Source organism: Silurus meridionalis, chromosome 11 (assembly GCF_014805685.1).
Source record: "Silurus meridionalis isolate SWU-2019-XX chromosome 11, ASM1480568v1, whole genome shotgun sequence".
Lineage (NCBI taxonomy): Eukaryota > Metazoa > Chordata > Actinopteri > Siluriformes > Siluridae > Silurus > Silurus meridionalis.
This window is the reverse complement of record NC_060894.1, coordinates 17,589,444-17,608,830: the sequence shown is the minus strand read 5'-3', so window position 1 is coordinate 17,608,830 and position 19,387 is coordinate 17,589,444. Positions and strand designations below refer to the sequence as shown.

The window sequence follows — 19,387 nt, the reverse complement described above, 5'->3', positions numbered from 1 at the left end:
TAGAAAATTATCCCTGTTTTTAATGCAGTGTTGCCTGAGGGCCCAGAGAGCACTGGCATTCTAAAGCAGAACATGTAGTTGCTGTTTTGAAATAATACAATGTGATACAGAACATTCATTAATCAGGATTCTTAAAGTATGGTAACGAGAACATTTACCTTGATGCTACATTTTACTTTCGACACAACCTCAATAAAGTTGAATTTTTGGCTGTTTCTAGGAAAAAGGTTGGGTACCTCTGGTTAATTCAAAGCTCTTTATTGCAGTTTAATTGCAATAAACAAACCAGATTGCCATGGCCAGATTGTAAGTCATCTGCTTAAGTTAAAGAAAACAAAAAACAAAGCAATGGAAATGAAGTCGGCTGTCAGATTAATCATAACCATAGTATGTAAAAGCACTATTTGCACGCAAGACCTTCATTTCACTTTGTGGCAGTGGTTCCTTCTGTTCTCCCCATTTAGTGTTTAATGTGAAGTTGAATTCTGTGCAGGTGGTGAGAGGTGGTAGTTTTTTTTTTTTTTTTTAAACACAAGGCCTGTGTGGAGGTGAATAAATTGGTTTAAAAATGACTTGCTTCCTAATCCACATACCAATGCAATAACTTCATTTAAAGTTTTTTTTTTGGGTGTGTTCATTTAAAACATGCACAATATTCTTTAGAATAACAGCTATTTCAATGACACACTAATATGAGTATGCATCAATATTTTGAGTGGTCTGTACATGGTTTTCAAACATGTTTACTTTTTTTATTCAGTAAATTAAAATATGGAATTATCATGTGCAAGGCGAAACTGCACCTTCACATGTCTCTGAATACTAATACTTTAGAGTGTTGTCTGTTTAAAAAAGATGAATGTTGAAATATTAAGTTTAATGATGGTTTGAGCCTTCAGTGAAAGTTACCTGCAAAATTGTAGTATAGGGTGCTGGTAATGTTTAAACACTATTATTAAACTGTCATTTCTTTGAAATATGTTAATGGTTTTAAAATTTCAGGTGAATTGTTTATAGGAGAAAAAACAAGAACTAAATTAGGGCATTTAAGAAACTTAGGAACAGAATTATAATCATTTTTTTTTTATTTGGGCTTTTATACAATTTCATAAACATGAGGCACTTTAGCACGTGTTGTGAATAAAGAGAGAAGACTATATAGATTTACCAACCCCCCATATAAATGTAATTCTGAAGTTCCCTTTATAAGCCATCGTTCCCAATGCTCAGCTGTTCTTGTGGTTAGTGTAGGCTTGTATATTACCTTGGACATTATAAAAACAACAAAAAACATTTCAACCTAGTGCATTAGGCTTTAATGATGTATCAAAAGCAAAAAAGAAATTAGATTAAGGTCTGTTTTCAAGACACAGTGTACACCTGGAATTTGAGAGTCATGCACAAACATTGTGCATTTTCTTTCAAAATGTCTGCTTAGTCATGTAAGTCCTCAGAATCTGGTTCTGGTAATTTAAGCATCTTTTGGTAGATCTCAAAGTGTTTGGAACCTAAATATGTACCAAACAGGGTCTGGAGTAACAGCACAGCATACATTTTTCTTACAATAGGCTTGCTGAGGGTCGTCCAGAAGCGGATCATGTTCCCCTTCTCTGGCATTGGAGCACTGCTGTACCTGCAAGGCAAATGAGGGTATATTTAATATGAATTAGGTCCACACAGTGATCAAATCCATATTCATTAACAATGCTAAATAATCCTGAAAGTACTGGGCAAAATGTGGGGTACCAGGACATCGCTGAACAATTTAGTTCGGCCAGTTTATTAACAGAAATGTTCTTGGGAACTGAGAGTTGGTCTATCCAGCCATAGGAAGAACATGTTCAGGATCACCACAGTAACTAAACTCATGGGTGAAATTGTTTGGTGGGCCCAATACATCTTCCTACTTAAATGTCTGCAATGTACAAATCAAAATGAAATCATTCAACACCCTAATCGTGCTCAGATATCTAATTAGTGTGTGTGTGTGTATGTATGTAATATGTATGTATATATATATATATATATATATATATATATATATATATATATATATACACACACACACACACACACACACACACACAGTATATGTATATAAAATTGTTTTAAATCCTCAAAATCAAGAAAAGAGTCCATCAGTGGAATTTAAAAGAAAGGTACAGTTCTGAAAGCCATACTACTGTGCTTCATAAATCACAAGTAAATGTACAGTTTGGTATAAGCATTTCTGAAAGTGATGACGCTTACTGAATTGTTAATAAAATAAATAAATTAAAGCGCACCTTGCTGCAAGCCCAGCATTGACTGGCAGTGCCAGTAAAATGGGGTATATTCCACCACCAATTACACCTACTAAACCACCCCTCAGCAGGGCACAAGTTGGGCAGTCGAGGTCACCTGGACAAAAAACAAATAATTAGAATTTATCTGTAAACATATAAATTCTTACTTACATCTTACATAAAGCTCTTACCTGCTAATAAAGGGTTGCTAACAGTTGCATTATATAACGCCACAGTTGTAAGAAAGGGAAGTACGGCCATGGGAAGGCCGGAAGTAAACACTCCTTGGGTTACGTTCAGCACTCTCCTGTACAAACTGTTTGCAATTAGACCTGCCAGTCCAGCATTACCACCCAAGTACACCGGTCCATAAGCGAACAGCTTCCTGGTGGAAGACGGCAGACTCCGATTAGGTAAAAACTCACAGGGGCAACAATACAAGAGAAGAGTGCTGGGACTTCTTTTTGTAGATTACCACTCCACCTAGTAGGCATCCATAAACGTCAGCATTCTTACATCCTTTGATTGGATGGTCTAGTCAGAGCTTGCACTCCACATCTGTAGCAAAACTTGCATGTTCTAATATATGTATGGACTTAATAGCTGTTTTTTTTTCCAATTGCAATGACTGACACAATAGAAGAAATTGATTTGATTGCAGATATACTTTCAAGACAGAAAAGCTAGATATCTTAAGGAAAGGTCAGCCTAAAGAGTTCAAAACAGTTGTTGGCTTTTTCATAAACCATATACATTTTTATTTTTTACTGTAGTATTTGGGCACACAATTTGCCTTCATTTCAAATCCCCAGGTAAACCATGTTGCACAGAAAAAAATGCACGGAAATGCCAGGGTCATTTTCTGAGATCAATATTGATTTGCTGCTAGAGATGATGTGGGTGATGCAGCTGTGGCTGCTTAATTGTGTTCATTGGGTTTTTAGCTTAAGTAATGTATTCATTCTCACTGCATGAGATACCCGTCTGTGATGCAGTGATTGTTAAACTGCGTTTATCTATAATACTGATCATTTCTATAGCCGTGGTGTCATAATGATGGTATTGAGTTGGATTCACTCAGGTAGGACTTTCACATGTAACTTTTTTAATAAACTTTTTTATACCCCTTACATTGTGTGCTGAAAGTTAAATACATTTAAAACAGAAAAAGTACAGGTCTAGTTCAGGCTTCTCACCTATCAAAGTCTGGCAGCCTTTCAAATCTCTTGGCCAGCATTTCCATGATCATGGCTCTGGACATTGGCTGTCCTTCACGGATGTCTTTGAGAGACATGGTTCCTGTTTCTACAGAAAACAAAATGATCGAGAAGACATTATCCTTTATAGCTGGACGCAGAGACGCTCATCTGTCAACAGGTAATAAATAACCAACCGTGACATTCACTAGAAAGGACGTTTATTCACGTGACATATTCTGACTTGACATATTACTCCAAAAAAAAAAGCTTGAATTCTTACAACGCAGATTGTATCAGGGTATAAATTCAATCAATAACCACGTACCTTACAGTATGTTAATTCTTTCCAATGCTAACATGTTTCTTCTCCCATTACGCCTCTTCAAGCTGAACAGGGCGCCGCCATTACTAACCCACGTGCTACCCTGAACCGACAGGCAGGAATTCTCGCGATTGGTGAAATTTTACGCATGTGAATTAAATCGGGAAATTCTATTGGTTGTTGGGGCTGTCAATTACTCATGGTGCGTAGTGACCCCGCCCCGGTTGCTAAGGCAAAATCGGTGATGCTGCTGCTTGCTTCTGCTGGCTGCTGAAATCGCTGCACTCGTCGTACAGAGTCTAGAATCCCGAACAGGCAGAGAGGACGCCAAAGAAAAGACGGGACAAAAAAGAGAGAGAAAAGAATGTAAAGTAAATTCTCATGACATGACTATGCGTTCTGTGGGTTGTTGTTAAGATTTTGTAGTTGCATGGTATGTATTTTGAATGTGCTAGCTTTAAACTTGCAGGTGTCTCCCGACAGGCGTCGCACCGACATGCTGCTGTTTGCTCGCTGACTAGCAGGATGCTTCAAAAATCCTCTCTCCATCCATCCATCTCTCCATCCCTCCATGCATGCACCCAGATGTTGTATATTTGCAAACGCGCTATAATGTGTGTGTTCTCTCTTGCGTTGTGTCACTTTAGGTGGTTGACATCACCATCCTCTGCCTGGGCAGTATCTGCAGAGGCTGCAAGGAAAAGTCCACTCTGTCAATGATACTTCTCTTCTGCAAAAAAAAAAAAAATGTCCTGGATCTTTTTCTTTCTTTCTTTTATTTTTTTTTAAAACAGTAAGCCATAACCAATGACAGTTCTGGTGTTCACCTCAGGATGCCAAGTTGCTCGAACTTGGCCTAAAGTAACCCAATCTGATCTGGAACAAGCCATCGAAAAGAGTTTACAGAATAAGAGTGTCCGTGTTTACGACTTTACAAAGTTCTAAGGGACCGCACTGATGTTCTTCTGATGTTCTCTACGTCAGAGTACAGCGTGAACCCTGTCCATCACCCAACACTGAGCAGCACCTCTGCGCCTTTAATATCTCCTCGAGCTGTGATTGGATTCCACTTTAAATCTTCTCTTATCAACTTGGGACCCAGGAGGCTTCTGGACACTCACGGCTCAAAGGAAAGGAAACGCCTTATGCATGCACGAGAATGAAGCTCCTGCACCAGAGTCACTTCGATGCACTCGGACTTTGGCACAAGATGGACTGCTCTCTTTAAAATGCTTCACTCTGAATCTTTCCTTGGACGCTCCTGTGTGTCGGTCTACAAATTCATCACCATCGAGGCGGACACACATGGAGTCACTTTGTGCTGACGGGGCTTAAGTTCTCCTTTACGTGATGTTGTGACGACGGGTGTCTCGGTCTATTGGATTTCAAACGTGCAAGCTGAGCTAAATGCCATCGAACGTGGTTGCGCGACTGCAGCTGCGAAACTGGCCAATAACTCAGTACTTTAAGGCTTTCCAATTGGCCCAAGATTTCCAAAGCCATCAAACCAATGAAGGGGAAGCGTCTGTGTGGCAGTCTCACCAGGATATAACGAAGAAAGCATGCCTTTAAGAAAAAGAGGTAAGGAAAATAAAACAAACCAGGATCGCATTGAACTGGAAAACGTCTCGGTCTTAGCAGTTTAACGTAAAAAGCCTTCCAGCGTGAGCAGCGTTATAGTCGGCATAGTAAGATTTCTTTATTTCCAATCAGTCGGATTATTAAACTTGATTGAATAATGTGTCCATTTCGCAGCAACGGATATCAAAGTGTAATTATAGACTATAGTGTACATGGACTATGCAGTTCATGAGACTATAAATAGACTTCAGAATGGACTGCAAGTGTCATAAGCTTCATGTCTCATATATCACGACTGTTTAATAGCCTATGCCAAAGGGGAAGTAAAGTTTTTACAAAGCTTTCTCCTCCAGACTAAAAGACATTAGAAGCCATAAGTGCCATCCAGTGAGCAAGTGAAAGGGAATTAGATTTTCAGGGTAATAATGACTTCTGCTAAAACCTCAAATAACTTTTTACTCGGAGATTCCTGGCTTTATAGCGAACCCAGTGCTGTCTGACTTTAGTACTGAACACAAGTTCTACAAAACTCATATTTTCAGTTTTAAAAGGATACACATTTCTACATTTGGAAAAATTCAGAAAGGATGCAAATTATACTTAAAAAAACAAAACAAAAAAAAAAACATGTAACAATAAATAAATCTACAGGTTTCACAGTTTATCTCCGACAATGTAGATTTAACTATGAATGTATTCAACTATACATTTTTTTTCATTTTTCTTATTTCCATTTGAAATCCTTTGTCAGATGCTTTTATACAATTAAGGCATGACAAAGTCCACGATTTTAGCGCTTGACACAAACCCTTTCCGTTTAATAATCTTTTAGTAACTCTAAATTACAGTAAGTAAATTACAAAGGCATCTAAGTCTAAGCCTGCAGGTCATAGGTTTTTCTGTGAGATTTAAAGAAGTAAGGATGCTAATACAGTTAAATAAGTACCATATGACTGGGTCCTAATGAGCTGCTCAGAAATACATCTAAGAAGAGCAAACAAAAACACACATTTAAAGAATTAAGCACTGGATCTAACACTGGGAGGCATGCTGTTGTAGGAAAATGATCACCGATGAGGGTGTTGCGATGAAGCCTGATGCAAAAGCTTTTAGAAAGCTTTCATCAGGCTTTCATCAGGCTTTCTGTATTGCCATGCTTTGTTCACGTTTAAGTTTAACTCAAGTGTGTTGGGTTGGCTCAGTCAGTTTTGCCTCTGTCTCCGTCTATCTCTTTCTGTCTCTTTCTGTCTCTTTCTGTCTCTCTCTCTCTCTCTCTCTCTCTCTCTCTCTCTTTCTCTTAAACCTGCCTTCGGACATTGGACTATGGACATTGTCCCAAAGCGGCTATACAGAATTAAACATATAACAAATATAACTTTGACATTCATAAATAAGTCGATATATTTTTATTCCTTATAAGCTTATCTCTAATTAGCGAGCCAGTGGCGACAATGGAAATGCACAATTTCCATGCAACGGTATGAGGAAGAAACCTTGAGAGGAACCAGACTTCAAAGGAGACCCGTCCCCGAATGTCCATTTATTATAGTTCTACCATTGTTAAGGTTATCAGCTCTTCACTGATGGACACTTAAATGTTAAATGTTCATGGCAACTGTAGCCATTGTGGCAGATTGTTAGTATGTATTACCTTAAAAATTCATCCTCGTGGTTCTAGAGTTTAACCCTCCACAGTAAGCTCCTCTTCTGCAACAAGTGGTCTCCAATGAAAAAGAACTCCACCCAGAGGTAGAGTGTCAGGGTGGATCAAGCAGATTTGAAAAGAGAGAGGGAAAAAAAAATGCATTATTAGGTGTCTTTATTGTTATCTAATAGTTAAGGACACTGTGCAGTATGATCAGGGTGCAAGTAAGACAAGATTAGCTATGACAGCACAACTAAAAGAAAGAGCCAGAAGGTAGCACTGAGGGATCTCTCAAATATAAGACAGCCCGCCACACCACCATCAACAAACTTGAGTGAATGCGTAAGATTAGGGGGACGACAGCATCCAAACATCCCAGTTCACCAAAACACTATAACCATGATCCTCCAGATCTGATGCTTTACCTAAGAGAAACCTATTTACAAAAGTCTTAACTAAACAAATACACGGGTCAGGCATAACATTATGACCACCTGCCTAATATTGTGTTGATCCCCTTTTCGCCGCCGAAAGAGTTTTGACCCATCGAGCATTAACAGCATTAAGTTCTTCAACAATTTGAGCTACAGGGGCTCTTCTGTTGATTCAGACCAAACAGCCCAGCCTTCACTTTCCACGTGTATCTATGAGCCTCGGCCACCCATGACCCTGTTGCCGGTTAACCACTGTTCCTTCCTTGGACCCCTTTGATAGATGCTGACCCCTGCAGACCGGGAACAGCCCACAAGAGCTGTAGTTTTGGACACGCTCTGACCCAGTCGTCTAGACATCACAATTTGTCCCTCGTCAAACTCACTAAAATCCTTATGTTAGCTAATTCTTCCTGCTTTTATCTCACCCACTAACAGGTGCCATTATGAAAAGATAATCAGTGTTGTTCACTTACCAGTCATAATGTGTGTGTATATATAATATACATTATGTTTATATATTATATACATATATACATAAATGCTATAAGTTTTACATTATGTAGATTAAATACAAGTGACCAGTGAAACCTCTGACTAAACGAATACATGAATTCTACAGTCCCATGGTATAAAAATGTTAAGTAATCATGCTTGTCATGTAGCCTGTCATGTATCCTAACAATTATCACTCCAGATCTCAGAGATCTCCAGAGTGAAATGAATGTGTTTTTTTTTTTGGTGTCTGTTTTGTCAGACACGGCCCGAGCAATAGGGCTGCTGGAGGATTACTGTTCCAAACTAAAGAAACCAGAGGAGCAGCAGCTAAAAGCTGCTATTCTGCGAGTGATGGGCATCTTCAGAAGCAGCCTCTTTCAGGCACTTATAGGTGAGTATTCAGACTGTGTATTCACCTTCATTCAGACTGTAAAACTCTACATGTTGTGAAGGGGCTTAATGTAAAATTTGCTGTATTATGTCAAAGTTTCTCACATCGATTTCCGTGTGCAGTTTCTGCATGTCGTTTCCCGTAACGAATAACCTCGCTGAGCAGTCTCTTAAACGTGTTTATAATTGCTGATGTCATGTTTGCTCCAGGCACAGCTCGTTCATTCTTTCTGCAGATTTGGGCCTCTGAAAATACAGTTATTTTTAGGCTTGCTGAGGTGGCAGAAGATGTATTGCAGGGACTCTTGTCTTTTTTCACATGTCCCTCTTAATCTTTCTTTTACACTGGGGTTATGTGTTAAAAATCTTAAAAATTTGTTCATAGCCTGTCAGAAATTATACACGTATCAGTTATCATATTTACATTATTCTGTTGTTGTTGTTGTAGGTTTTTCTTCTTTCAAGGTCGTTTGGAGTTAAGTTCATTTGTGAGAAATCATAATAAAAATGTCGCTTTCATCAGAGGGTAAACCATGAGCGAAAATGATCGAAATATTAAAATCCTGTAGTAGTTTTTTGTGATATCAGGTAAATCGTGATTGATTAAATTTAATTGAATTATTTGCACAGGCTGGGTTAAACTGGCTTGGCTAAAGTAAATCTAAATGTGAATGCTAAGGATATGCACAGTATTGGATCCAGCCTGACATTTAGGATGCTATAGTTTACTTATGTTCCTTCTTTGTAACAATAATTAATCGACACACACACACACACACACACACACACACACACACACACACACACACACACATATATACTGTGTGTATATATATATAGCTATGTTGTATTGTATGGTTTAGAGACAGTGGCATTGAGTGAAAGACAGGAGGTGGAGCTGGAGGTAGCAGAGCTGAAGGTGTTCAGATTTTCGTCGTGAGTGACGGCGATAGACAGGAATAGAAACGAGTTTATTAGAGGAACAGCACATGCAGGGCGTTTTAGAGACAAAGTGAGGGAGGCACGATTGAGATGGGTTGGACATGTGCAGAGGAGGGACATGGGGTATATCGGTAGGAGAATGCTGAGGATTGTTTGAAAGAGGCAGGTGTAGAGGACAGAGTAGTATGGAGACGGATGATCTGCTATGGCAATCTCTAACGGGAGCATCTGAAAAAAGAAGAAGATTGGAGCATTTATTTATATAATATATATAAATGCTCAGATTTTATTACAAAAACATCATTAAACTTTTCAACTTTATTTTCAGTAAAAAATCCTTCCCAATATGAATAACAGCTTTATACACTTTTGGTATACAGACAGTTCATTTATCCAAAATATTCAGCTAAAATACTTCGCCATACTTCTGGTAAAACTTGCTAAAAGCATTCTTCAAAGGTGTTGGAGATTTCTTTCTGACCTTGTGATTCAGTTCATCCTAGTGCAGTTTAAAGGGATTTAGGTGCAGTGACTGGGCATGAAATGTCAAACTTGGACTCATCTGTTCTCCGAACTTTTCAGTCATTCACTGCCCAATACTTGAGCGTTTTTGCCTTTTACCTAGTTTATTGCATATAAACAATTAATATGCAAGTAATATGCATTTGTCTCAGAAAACATACTACAGCATAGTTGGGCACTGTATGTAGTTAAAAAAAAATCTTCTTAGTGTATTTCTTTTTGTAGGATAAGATTTCCGGGTATATGTTTTATTAAATAATGTTGGTGGAGAATGTCTAAAGTAATTATGATCGACTTTCACAGACAAGAGAAGTGCCTTTCTGTGCATACCACACATACCTTATTTTAATACAATAACTGACCTTTTTTAAACTACAGATTGTGGTTGTACAGGATATGCGTGGGTGCAAGAGATGTACTTGGAACTTAATATACACACACACATATATATATATATATATATATATATATATATATATATATATATATATATATATATATATATATATATATATATATATATAGATTTTTGAACATCCCATTCCATATTTATTTCTCATTTTCTGTTATAATAGGGTCCACTCTTCTGGGAAGATGTTCCAAGTGTGCTTGTGTAGATTTGTGCTCATTCAGCCACAAGAGCATTAGTTAAGTCAGGTACTGATGTAGGTGAGGTGAGAAGGGCCTGGGGAGCAGTTAGTCTTCCAATTCATCCCATAGGTGTTCTGTAGGGTTGAGGTCAGTGCTCTATAGCAGGACACTGAAGATCCTTCCACTCCAATTCAGGTAAACCAAATCTTCATGGAGATTAGTTTATGCACATTGTCTTCGTCATGCTGGAACAACTTCGGGTCTCCTAGTTCAAATGAAGGGAAAATTTAAGGTACCACATACAAAGGCATCCTATACAACCGTGTGCCTCCAACTTTGGGGTAAAAGTTTTTCAGAGCCACATATGGCTGGAAAAGTAAACATATAGCAATTGTTACTGTTTCTACTTGTAAAAGATAAAATTTTACACTACCTTTCCAGATGTGTGCAGCACATATAAAATACTAACACAACCCATTAAAACAGGATTAAAATCTCAAAGATTAAAGTAGAGATACACTAGGCAAAATATTACTCCAGTAAAAGTAAAAGTGCTCCCTTTAAACTTTCACTTAAGTAAAAGTACAAATGTTTATGCCTTAAAAATGTACTTAAGTATCCAAAGTACTATTAATCATTAGGGCTAGAATGTCCTCTTATCATTTTTGTTACAAGACTTTTACTTATTCAACTCTAAGACTCTAATGTTACTCTTAGCACACCAATCTATTAATAAAATAAAGTAATTAATCAAACATTGATTGATACCTATAAAAAAACTAATTAACCCAGAACTTCTGTTCAACTACTAAAAAAAAAGGCATATTAGAGTCATTTATTTTTCTCAAAATGTTCTGTTTGCTGTTGAACTGATGCTGAACTGGCAGCAAGTGGCAATCGAAACAAGTTCAAAACAGTGTGCACTCTAACCTTATTGGTGAATTGCTGTGTGTTTGATTAGTTCCTTATTCTCGTATTAAATTTACTTTGTTACTGTCCACCACTATCCAAAAAATTATGTTTCTTAAAAAAGCATTCTAAACTGAAAGGCTGTGAGAAAAAGGTGACACACAGTATATTCCATATTATGTATCCAAAAACATCAAAGCTGAGGAAACAATCTGACCACACACCATTTGAGTCAATGTGACAGAGTAATAACGCTACTTGAAAGCATTACAAACCCTCTTTATGTTGTGGGCCAAAACCAGTGCATGGACTTGTTTCCGGTTTAAAGCTTTTAAGCTGAGCTAGGTTTCAAGCCGCACATCACGCTGAGTGCTTACTACTGTTACATAATGTTGTTTACTCCTACTGATTGCGTTTAACCTGTGGTCCAGTAACACTCGCATCACATTCGAATATTATCGAATACAAACATTTAGACAAATCTGAAATAAAAGTCTAGACGCATGGACTGACGCAGGCATCCAGCTCCAGTCTGAAAGAGTAATTTCCAATTATACAGTGTTTATTATTTACAGCAATGCAAAGTATCTCCTGTGTAACAAACTTCACTACCTATTTTCAGTTCCTGTGCCATTATGAATGTGACATATCACTTTTATAGTTGTCGGGTTTGATATTGCTGACTGAGGCACTTCAATGGAAAAAGCAGTAGAAACTGTAGCCTTTAGTCTTTTATTTCCAGACCAGAGTCAAATATTCCTCAGTGGAAAGATGGCTACTTTGATTTCAGTGACCAGACTCAGCGACCAGACACATGAAGAAGCTTCTAATTGAATTTGAGTCTTTGGCAGACATGTACATTTTTTTCAAGTCAAGTCATCCTTATTGTCATATTTATTTACAGATACAGTGTAACAGAGAAAAGCATGAAATTCTCCTTGCTCATGTAGCGTGAATATGAGATAAAACACAAGAAGACGCGTTTTGATCTACGTAGGGAATATTCTATTGCATTAAATATTACAGTAACCGGTGATAGGGTTTAAGGTGGAGTACGGAGTAGGAATCTGATCAGGCTAAAGGGAAAAGAGAAAGTATCCATTGCAAGTTTTTTTTTTTTTATATAAGTATTTAAATGCAGGAATCTGTGTTCAAGAAGCTGTATCATGGTCTGCACAATATAACCATGTATTACTAAAAATGATAAAGTAATGAAAGCAAAGAAAGTGATTTGTGTTTAAGCATTAAAGCAAAAAACCCTACTTCATACAGCAATTTTAAAATAATGCTTAATATAGACATTCTAGTGAATTAAACATTATTTCTGTATAAAGTTTTTTTTATTCATGTAACTTAATTTAACATGACAGCAAAAGAGTTGAAAATGGATGATATATATTAGAGGTTGACTGATAGTGGATTTTACTGATACCTATAGCTAGGTTGGATCGTACTTGCCGATGACTGATTAATCAACCCATAGTTTTTTAAACAGTATTCAATCATGAAAATGTGCTAAATGAAATAAACATAAATATATTAATGATATGAATAAATACAGAGGAAAATAAAATACGCATTCAAACTGAAGCAAAGAGTAAGACTGAATAAATAAAAACAGTTACATTTAAAATGAAAAAAACTATCTTACTGTATAACGCGACCCGGAAAAACTATCAGTATGTATTTTTACGAATAGCTGATAGTTCTTGCAATCAACTATCATTGCCAATTAATTGGCAAAACCTATTAATCAGTCAACCTTTAATATATACGGTTCCTGTCAAAAGTTGGGAAACACCTAGTGGGGAAACAACCAACATGTCTACCATTCCATAATTCAACCCCATGCAATTCCTTCTGGACTGTGGCTTATTGGAACTGAACTTCACCATACAACATGACAGTGACCAGAAGAATACCTTCAAGCTCTGTAAGCATTATTGAGAAAGCAAACAGTCAGCTGGAGTGTTATCTAACCTGGAATGGCCTGCCCAGTCACTGCACCTAAATCCTATTTAACTTCTTGTGTGATGAACTGGATCGCAAGGTTCAAGTAGAAATGTTCAACGAGTGAAGAACACTTTTGCAAAGTTTTACAAGAGGCATGACAAAGTATTTCAGCTGAATGAAAAACTTAACTGTCCGGATGCTAAGAGTGTGTAAAGCTGTTATTCATGCGAAGAGAGGATTCTTCAATGAAAATAAAGTATAACATCTGTACATTTCTATATTTGGTTGGTCAAAGTAAATGTTCATACTGTTAAATTACCTAGTTTGTTAACTATAAACAAAAGAAACATGTATGTGCCTGTCAAAAACTATAAAAGACAGAGTTTATATATGTATATACAGTATAACAGCGGTCCGAATCCCCAGTTTATCGCGGAATTGCATTTGCCACATAACTAATTTGTTTCGCAGATTTTCCAGGTCTCTCGCGAATAGCACGATAGACCAAAAAACTTAAAGGGAATTGTTTTTATGGAGTTTTATGTTGAAATAATAAATTGTATTAAAAAATAATAATTAATTATAAAATGAAGTAAAATGTTAACACAGTACAGTACTGTATACACAAAATAGCATTTTTGGGGTGCAAAGTTTTATCGTGGTTTTCTATATTACGGATTGCAGGATTACTGTATATGTGTATATATATATCGCATGATGATTGGGAGTTAACTTTTGATAATCACAACTTATTCACACATTTCTATCTGTTCTAAATGTACGTTAAATTAATACTTTTCAAGTTTTTAATGCTCTAATCAGTATGGGCATGTACAAATATGGATGCTTTATGCAAATGTTTGTTTATTATGAAACCATACTCAACATAGAGCATGAAGACAAAATATTCTTGTAAATGTTTAATAAAAAAAGTAATTATGGTGTTTATATTACGTTAATAATCAGGACACCAAACAGAACTTTTGCTGTTTCCACATGGACAGTTTTAATTGGCAGATATGTGCATCAGTGTGGATTTTGATGCTTAATTTGAGACTTTGCACATTAAAAAATGGGTGGATTTATTTTATATATGTGAGTAAAGTAAGGGCTTTATGGTGTGTGTATATATATATATATATATATATATATATATATATATATATATATATATATATATATATATATATATATATATATATATAACTGTGTGTTGCATTGAAGGTTTAAAATCTATAATATATATAATATATACTGTTTTTCATGGTACACATTCCTTTGTTATGCATACATTATATTCGGGTTTCTTCTTTCCTGATCAGTAACAGCACGAAGAGCTGAACATGGAGTTATTTGGCCATCAGTTCTCTGGAGTTCATGCTAGAATTAGTATCTTCTGAACATGCATTATTAATATCAGAGTTTTGCTGACATTGTTACTATTAGTAACCGAGCTGACTGCAAATTGTGCAAAACGTCACAGGCACAATGGCAAGCTTGTTATTTTAAACCCATAAAAGCAACAACAAGCCACATTATTGTTTAATATTCTCTATAAAAAATAATAAAGTGTCCTTTGCAATATCTGACTACTATTTTTTTTTACATGAATTATGCGTTGCATTTTATTTAGAAGTAGTCAAGGCTACTAAAATACAACAACAAAAAAACATAATTTGCTCATCACAAACCTTAGGTATGTTATTTACTTCTTCAGTAAATTCTTCTCAAGTCTTCAGGTGCAATTTGCATAATCAGATGAGTTTACCAATTGTTTCTAAAATGTGCTAAAATCTAAAAGTGCTCCTTCTAAAAGTTAAAAATATAACTTTGAATGAAAGGCAGTACTGTGGCAGGAAATCTTATAATGATGAAAGAGGCCAGAGGAAAATGGCAAGACTGGGTACAGGTTGATCAATCATCAACTGTCCAGTTTTCTTGAGCCTGTGCCCACTGTAGCCTCAAATTTCTGTTCTTGGCTGACAGGAGTGGAACCCGATAAGGTTTTCTGCGGTTGATGTTCTCCAGCCTCAATGAAATGCTTGCTAATATACTTTTCTGCTCACTACATTTGTAAAGAGTGATTATTTGGTGTTAACTTTCTAATCAGCTTGAACGTGTGTGGTTATTCCAGTCTGAACTCACTAAGCTTTTCCTCTCTAAAATCTGCCACCATATTTATCTTATAGTGAAATATATTTCTTGTAAATGAGTAGTCCATTTTCTTTTCAGGGCATTATTTCAGCTGTACTACATGTTCTGTTTGAAAAAAACCCCACTATATATATTTTATGCAAGTCTTTAGAATAAAGCGAATAAACACTGATATTTTACTAACATGTTACCCAAAATCATCATTTTTGTATTTGAGTAGATTGTACTCCGTAAGCATGAATGCTTCATGTCTGCCTTAAAGGTTGCCTCTTTAAATCAGTTTAGGACACTCAAGACCTGTCTGCCTGTAAGCCTTTACTTATTGACAATCAATAAAGCACCATTAAACTATAACGGGTGAGTAGTGCTTCCTGAAATAGCAATAATCATCTTATGAGGCATTAGAGTGTATGTAATCTGTTCTGCGGGTGCAGACTGAAGGTCCATAATGACTAGTCAAAGCTGTTGTAGTCCAGCCAGTGGATTAAAAATGGAAAAAGGGGTCGAGGTTCGAATGGAAAGCTCTATTTAGGAGACTTTATTTTGTCTGTATAGTCCTATACGTTAGAATACATTTAATAAAATCAAAATAGAAAAATAAATTAATTCTTGATTTTAAACAACTTATATTTGCAAAATGAAAATTTTATTTTTTCCAAATAATTATAAAAAATATATATTTTTCTACAGTAAAATGTGCATCTGTATACAATTATTCATTTATATAGAATTATTAGTAGATGTGCTATACTTTTATCATTTATAAAGTGACCAATAATTTGTGATTTTATTTTATATGTAGATTAATTTCTCCTCGCTAATCTATTCTCGAGTGCGTTATCTCAGCACCACTGCTGCTACGTGAATATGACGTATCACTACTGAGACCGAGGCGTGTCCTGCGAGTCACATAGAATAAAGATTAACATGGCAGAGGTAGAGCTGCATCTTCCTGGAGACAGAACAGGAAAAATATAAAAAAACATTTCTTTTTTTTGCACTACAAAGGCCTGTTTGTGAAATGGCAATGCATTAGAAGTCAGAAGGTATTTAAGTAAATTTACAATTTGCTGTCTGTTTAAACCAAAGAAATAAAAGCGAACTTTTTGTACCATATTAAATTGCATAGCATCATATTTGCACTGCATGGTAATAGGGGTGAATTGTATCGCATCAGTAGCTGCTTCATGTATAAATATATAGTGTGTGTTGGTCTTTTTTGCATGCCCTACCTTTAAGCTGCATGAAATGTATAAATTATGCTATGAAAGTATAATCATTGTGTTTATTTTATTATAAAGAGATCACGGCTCTTCTGTCAATCATCACAGCTGGCGTTCTTTTCAAGACTCATTTGCTAAGTATCCATTATCATGCCTATTCATCTGGATCAGTTTGACACTCTGCCCATTCGGGAACCCGACTTCAGCCTGCCAATTTGTTGCACAGAGATCTTTAATGGGCTCCATTTGTCACTGTCAGATGAACAAGGTTGGATGCTGCTCCCTGTAATAGTGTGGCTATGGCTCTGCACTCATGTTTCAACAGAGCCACTGTCCCACGAGGAGGCTTTTTGTTCTCTGCTGCTAAGTCGTAATTAAATAATTTCTCTCCAGGGATGGCTTTCCCTGACAGGAGAAGGAGAGAGAGAGAGAGAGAGAGAGAGAGAGAGAGAGAGACTGAATTAGTAAGACAAAAAGAAGAGAGATTTTAATATCAACCACAAGACAGTATGAGTTTCTAGAATTTCAGGAAAGCTCGTAGTTCTCCACTTTAGGAGGATGCAATAATTAGTCTCTTTTTTATGCGATTTAAAACAGTAGCAGCCTATAAACACACACATGTGAACATCAAATTTTCCTAATTATCTCATACACAGAGGCTGTGGCCACAAATTCTGTAACTTAAGCCCACAACATGATCAGTTGTGGGAACATCAAACTCAATATGTGGCCTTTGGTTAATTTATTGGCAGGAACAGGCGTAGATTTCTATTCATTTTGAGAATTCTCCTGAGGTGATGTGGGCGAGTGGGAGAGTTGTGCTTTGCTGTTCTCTCAGCTCATTGGTTCAAGCCGGTCTGTGGAGGGTTGCTGTCCATGGACTTTCAGTGCCTACAGTATGTTTTTTCTGGGTTCACAGGTTTCCTTCCACCTCCTAAAGACATGCTAACTGTTGGACTGGCTATGCTACATAGGCCTTAGGTGTGTTGTGTGTGTGGAGGAGAATAGTCTTCATTCATAGACAGTGGATTCAGACTTACACCTTGTTTAGATGTCGGATGAACTCAGATGCTTCACATTTTCTCTTTACTCTTACCTGCTGTAGGAGGTACATCCTGACCTGCAGGGATGGGCAGTATTTATGATGCTTGTATTTCAAATATGTATTTTGACTTAATTTAATTTAAACAGTGTTTTGTATTTTTGTAGTTTGAAAATACTGTAAAATATTTTATAAGAAGTCGACATGATGACATCATAAAAATCCGCCCTTCTGTTGGTGCCTACTTAGTAGTTTGCCCTGTTGAGATCAAAAACAGAAAATGAGGTGTCCAATGATTGATTAATAAAATTGATTTAATTGCCGAATATTGTACCTTAGTTGAAATTGTTTAGTAGAATTATGATTTAACATACCATTGCATGAATGACTGCCTGACACACAATATGTTATTATATTTATTATTATTATTATTTGTTATTATTTTATAGTTAGCAACTAGTTGCAATGAAAACAGGTGCCATTAGTTTTCTTCTTATGTATAACAGTCAGTGTTGCTGATGTAAAGAAGCCCTTTGGTACCAAACACAAAGTAACTAAATTAGGATACAATTACGAGTCATTTGCAAACTGTTCAACAATAAACTGTTGGTTACTTTAAAACTAAATCATCTGGGAGATCACAGGGATTATGTATTTGAATATTTGATCTGTTAACTGGTTGCATATGTCAGATTTATTTCCTGACTCGACCAAAAAAAACCTGTCGCTATCAAACGTTTACTTAATCAACTGAGGTGAAGAACAGATCAGATTGGCCAGTTGATGGAAGGCTCATGCTCCCTTGTAAAAGTATTTTTATTTTTTTTTTTAAATACAAAAATACAGTAGTTTATTTTTACATGGTGTGGCTGCTGAATATTGTAGTTTATTTTGATACACTTAAAGTTAAGGTATTTGGTATTTTATTTTAAAATACATTATGATGTATCTTTGCCCAACCATGATGACCTGCAGGTATAAAAATGCTGCAATGTTTCCTTTACCTTTTCCTCCATTACCTCAAACTGCTTACCTGCTCTTGGTCTACTATTAACTTTAGACATGAAGTACTTTGTGTTTTCTAGTGATGGGGCTTTCATGAATGATTCGTTCATTTTTAATGTGATTTAAAAGAACGAGTCATCTCAAAGAGTAATTTGTTCATTTTCTTCTGGATGTGGAAAAACAAAGCATCACAACTATAGTCAAATTTCGTGTATGTAGACGTGTTGGAGGATCTGCTTATTAAAAATATAACATTTTATTTCATTTCTGAACAAAGGAACACAATCAACTAAATGACTCAAAAAGATTCGTTCATTGTGAACCAAGTCACTAAAATGATCTCATCACTGTTTACTTTAAAAAGGAAAATGTTGCCACCTTGTGGAAATGAATGACATTACAACCATGCATAGACTAAACATTATTTAAAATAAAATGTTATACTTTTTGAAAATGTAATACATTGACTATTTTATGATCATAAACTTCTTTATTGCGTTGATCCTGTAGTTATTTAATACCAGTGACAAAAATGCTCATTGCCTTTTAATTAATTTGATTCAGTTTGGATATATTTAATCTCCAGCCGAATCAGCACAGACTACACCACATTAATATGGTAGCTGGTGATATCTGAGCTAAATTATGATGGCCAGTTGTGTAATTTATTAGTCCCTCACTAAGTAAAAGTACAT

General features: G+C 36.2%; 2 protein-coding genes across 29 annotated transcripts in view; one reads left to right on the top strand and one right to left on the bottom strand.

The window, feature by feature from the left end:
• Window positions 1-1,293: 1,293 nt before the first annotated feature.
• Window positions 1,294-3,935, bottom strand: tmem126a (transmembrane protein 126A). Its single transcript, XM_046861044.1, has 5 exons — window positions 3,810-3,935; window positions 3,482-3,590; window positions 2,477-2,670; window positions 2,286-2,400; window positions 1,294-1,633 (listed from the first exon to the last, which is right to left on the bottom strand). Exons 2-5 carry the CDS (start codon window positions 3,577-3,579, stop codon window positions 1,435-1,437), a joined length of 606 nt encoding a protein of 201 aa, XP_046717000.1. The 5' UTR covers window positions 3,580-3,590; window positions 3,810-3,935; the 3' UTR covers window positions 1,294-1,434.
• A 127-nt stretch (window positions 3,936-4,062) lies between these two features.
• The window catches only part of dlg2 (discs, large homolog 2 (Drosophila)), a 243,802-nt gene continuing 228,477 nt past the window's right edge, over window positions 4,063-19,387 (top strand). For all 28 annotated transcript variants that reach the window (XR_006927309.1, XM_046861013.1, XM_046861036.1 and 25 more), the window contains exons 1-3: window positions 4,063-4,172; window positions 4,454-5,387; window positions 8,221-8,352. Coding sequence is in view for 27 of the 28 variants with exons in the window: in XM_046861013.1 (XP_046716969.1) it covers window positions 5,369-5,387; window positions 8,221-8,352 (151 nt within the window). In the remaining variant the exon portion in view is untranslated. The remainder of the gene's footprint in view (window positions 4,173-4,453; window positions 5,388-8,220; window positions 8,353-19,387) is intronic.

Bases quoted from the DNA above. Each gene is read 5' to 3' on its own strand.
- tmem126a (XM_046861044.1), bottom strand. From the start codon at position 3,579: ATGTCTCTCAAAGACATCCGTGAAGGACAGCCAATGTCCAGAGCCATG. The intron at 2,671-3,481 runs GTGAGAAGCCTG...GTCTTCCACCAG, and splicing joins AGGCTGCCAGACTTTGATAG to GAAGCTGTTCGCTTATGGAC. The intron at 2,401-2,476 runs GTAAGAGCTTTA...TTTTTTGTCCAG, and splicing joins TAGCAACCCTTTATTAGCAG to GTGACCTCGACTGCCCAACT.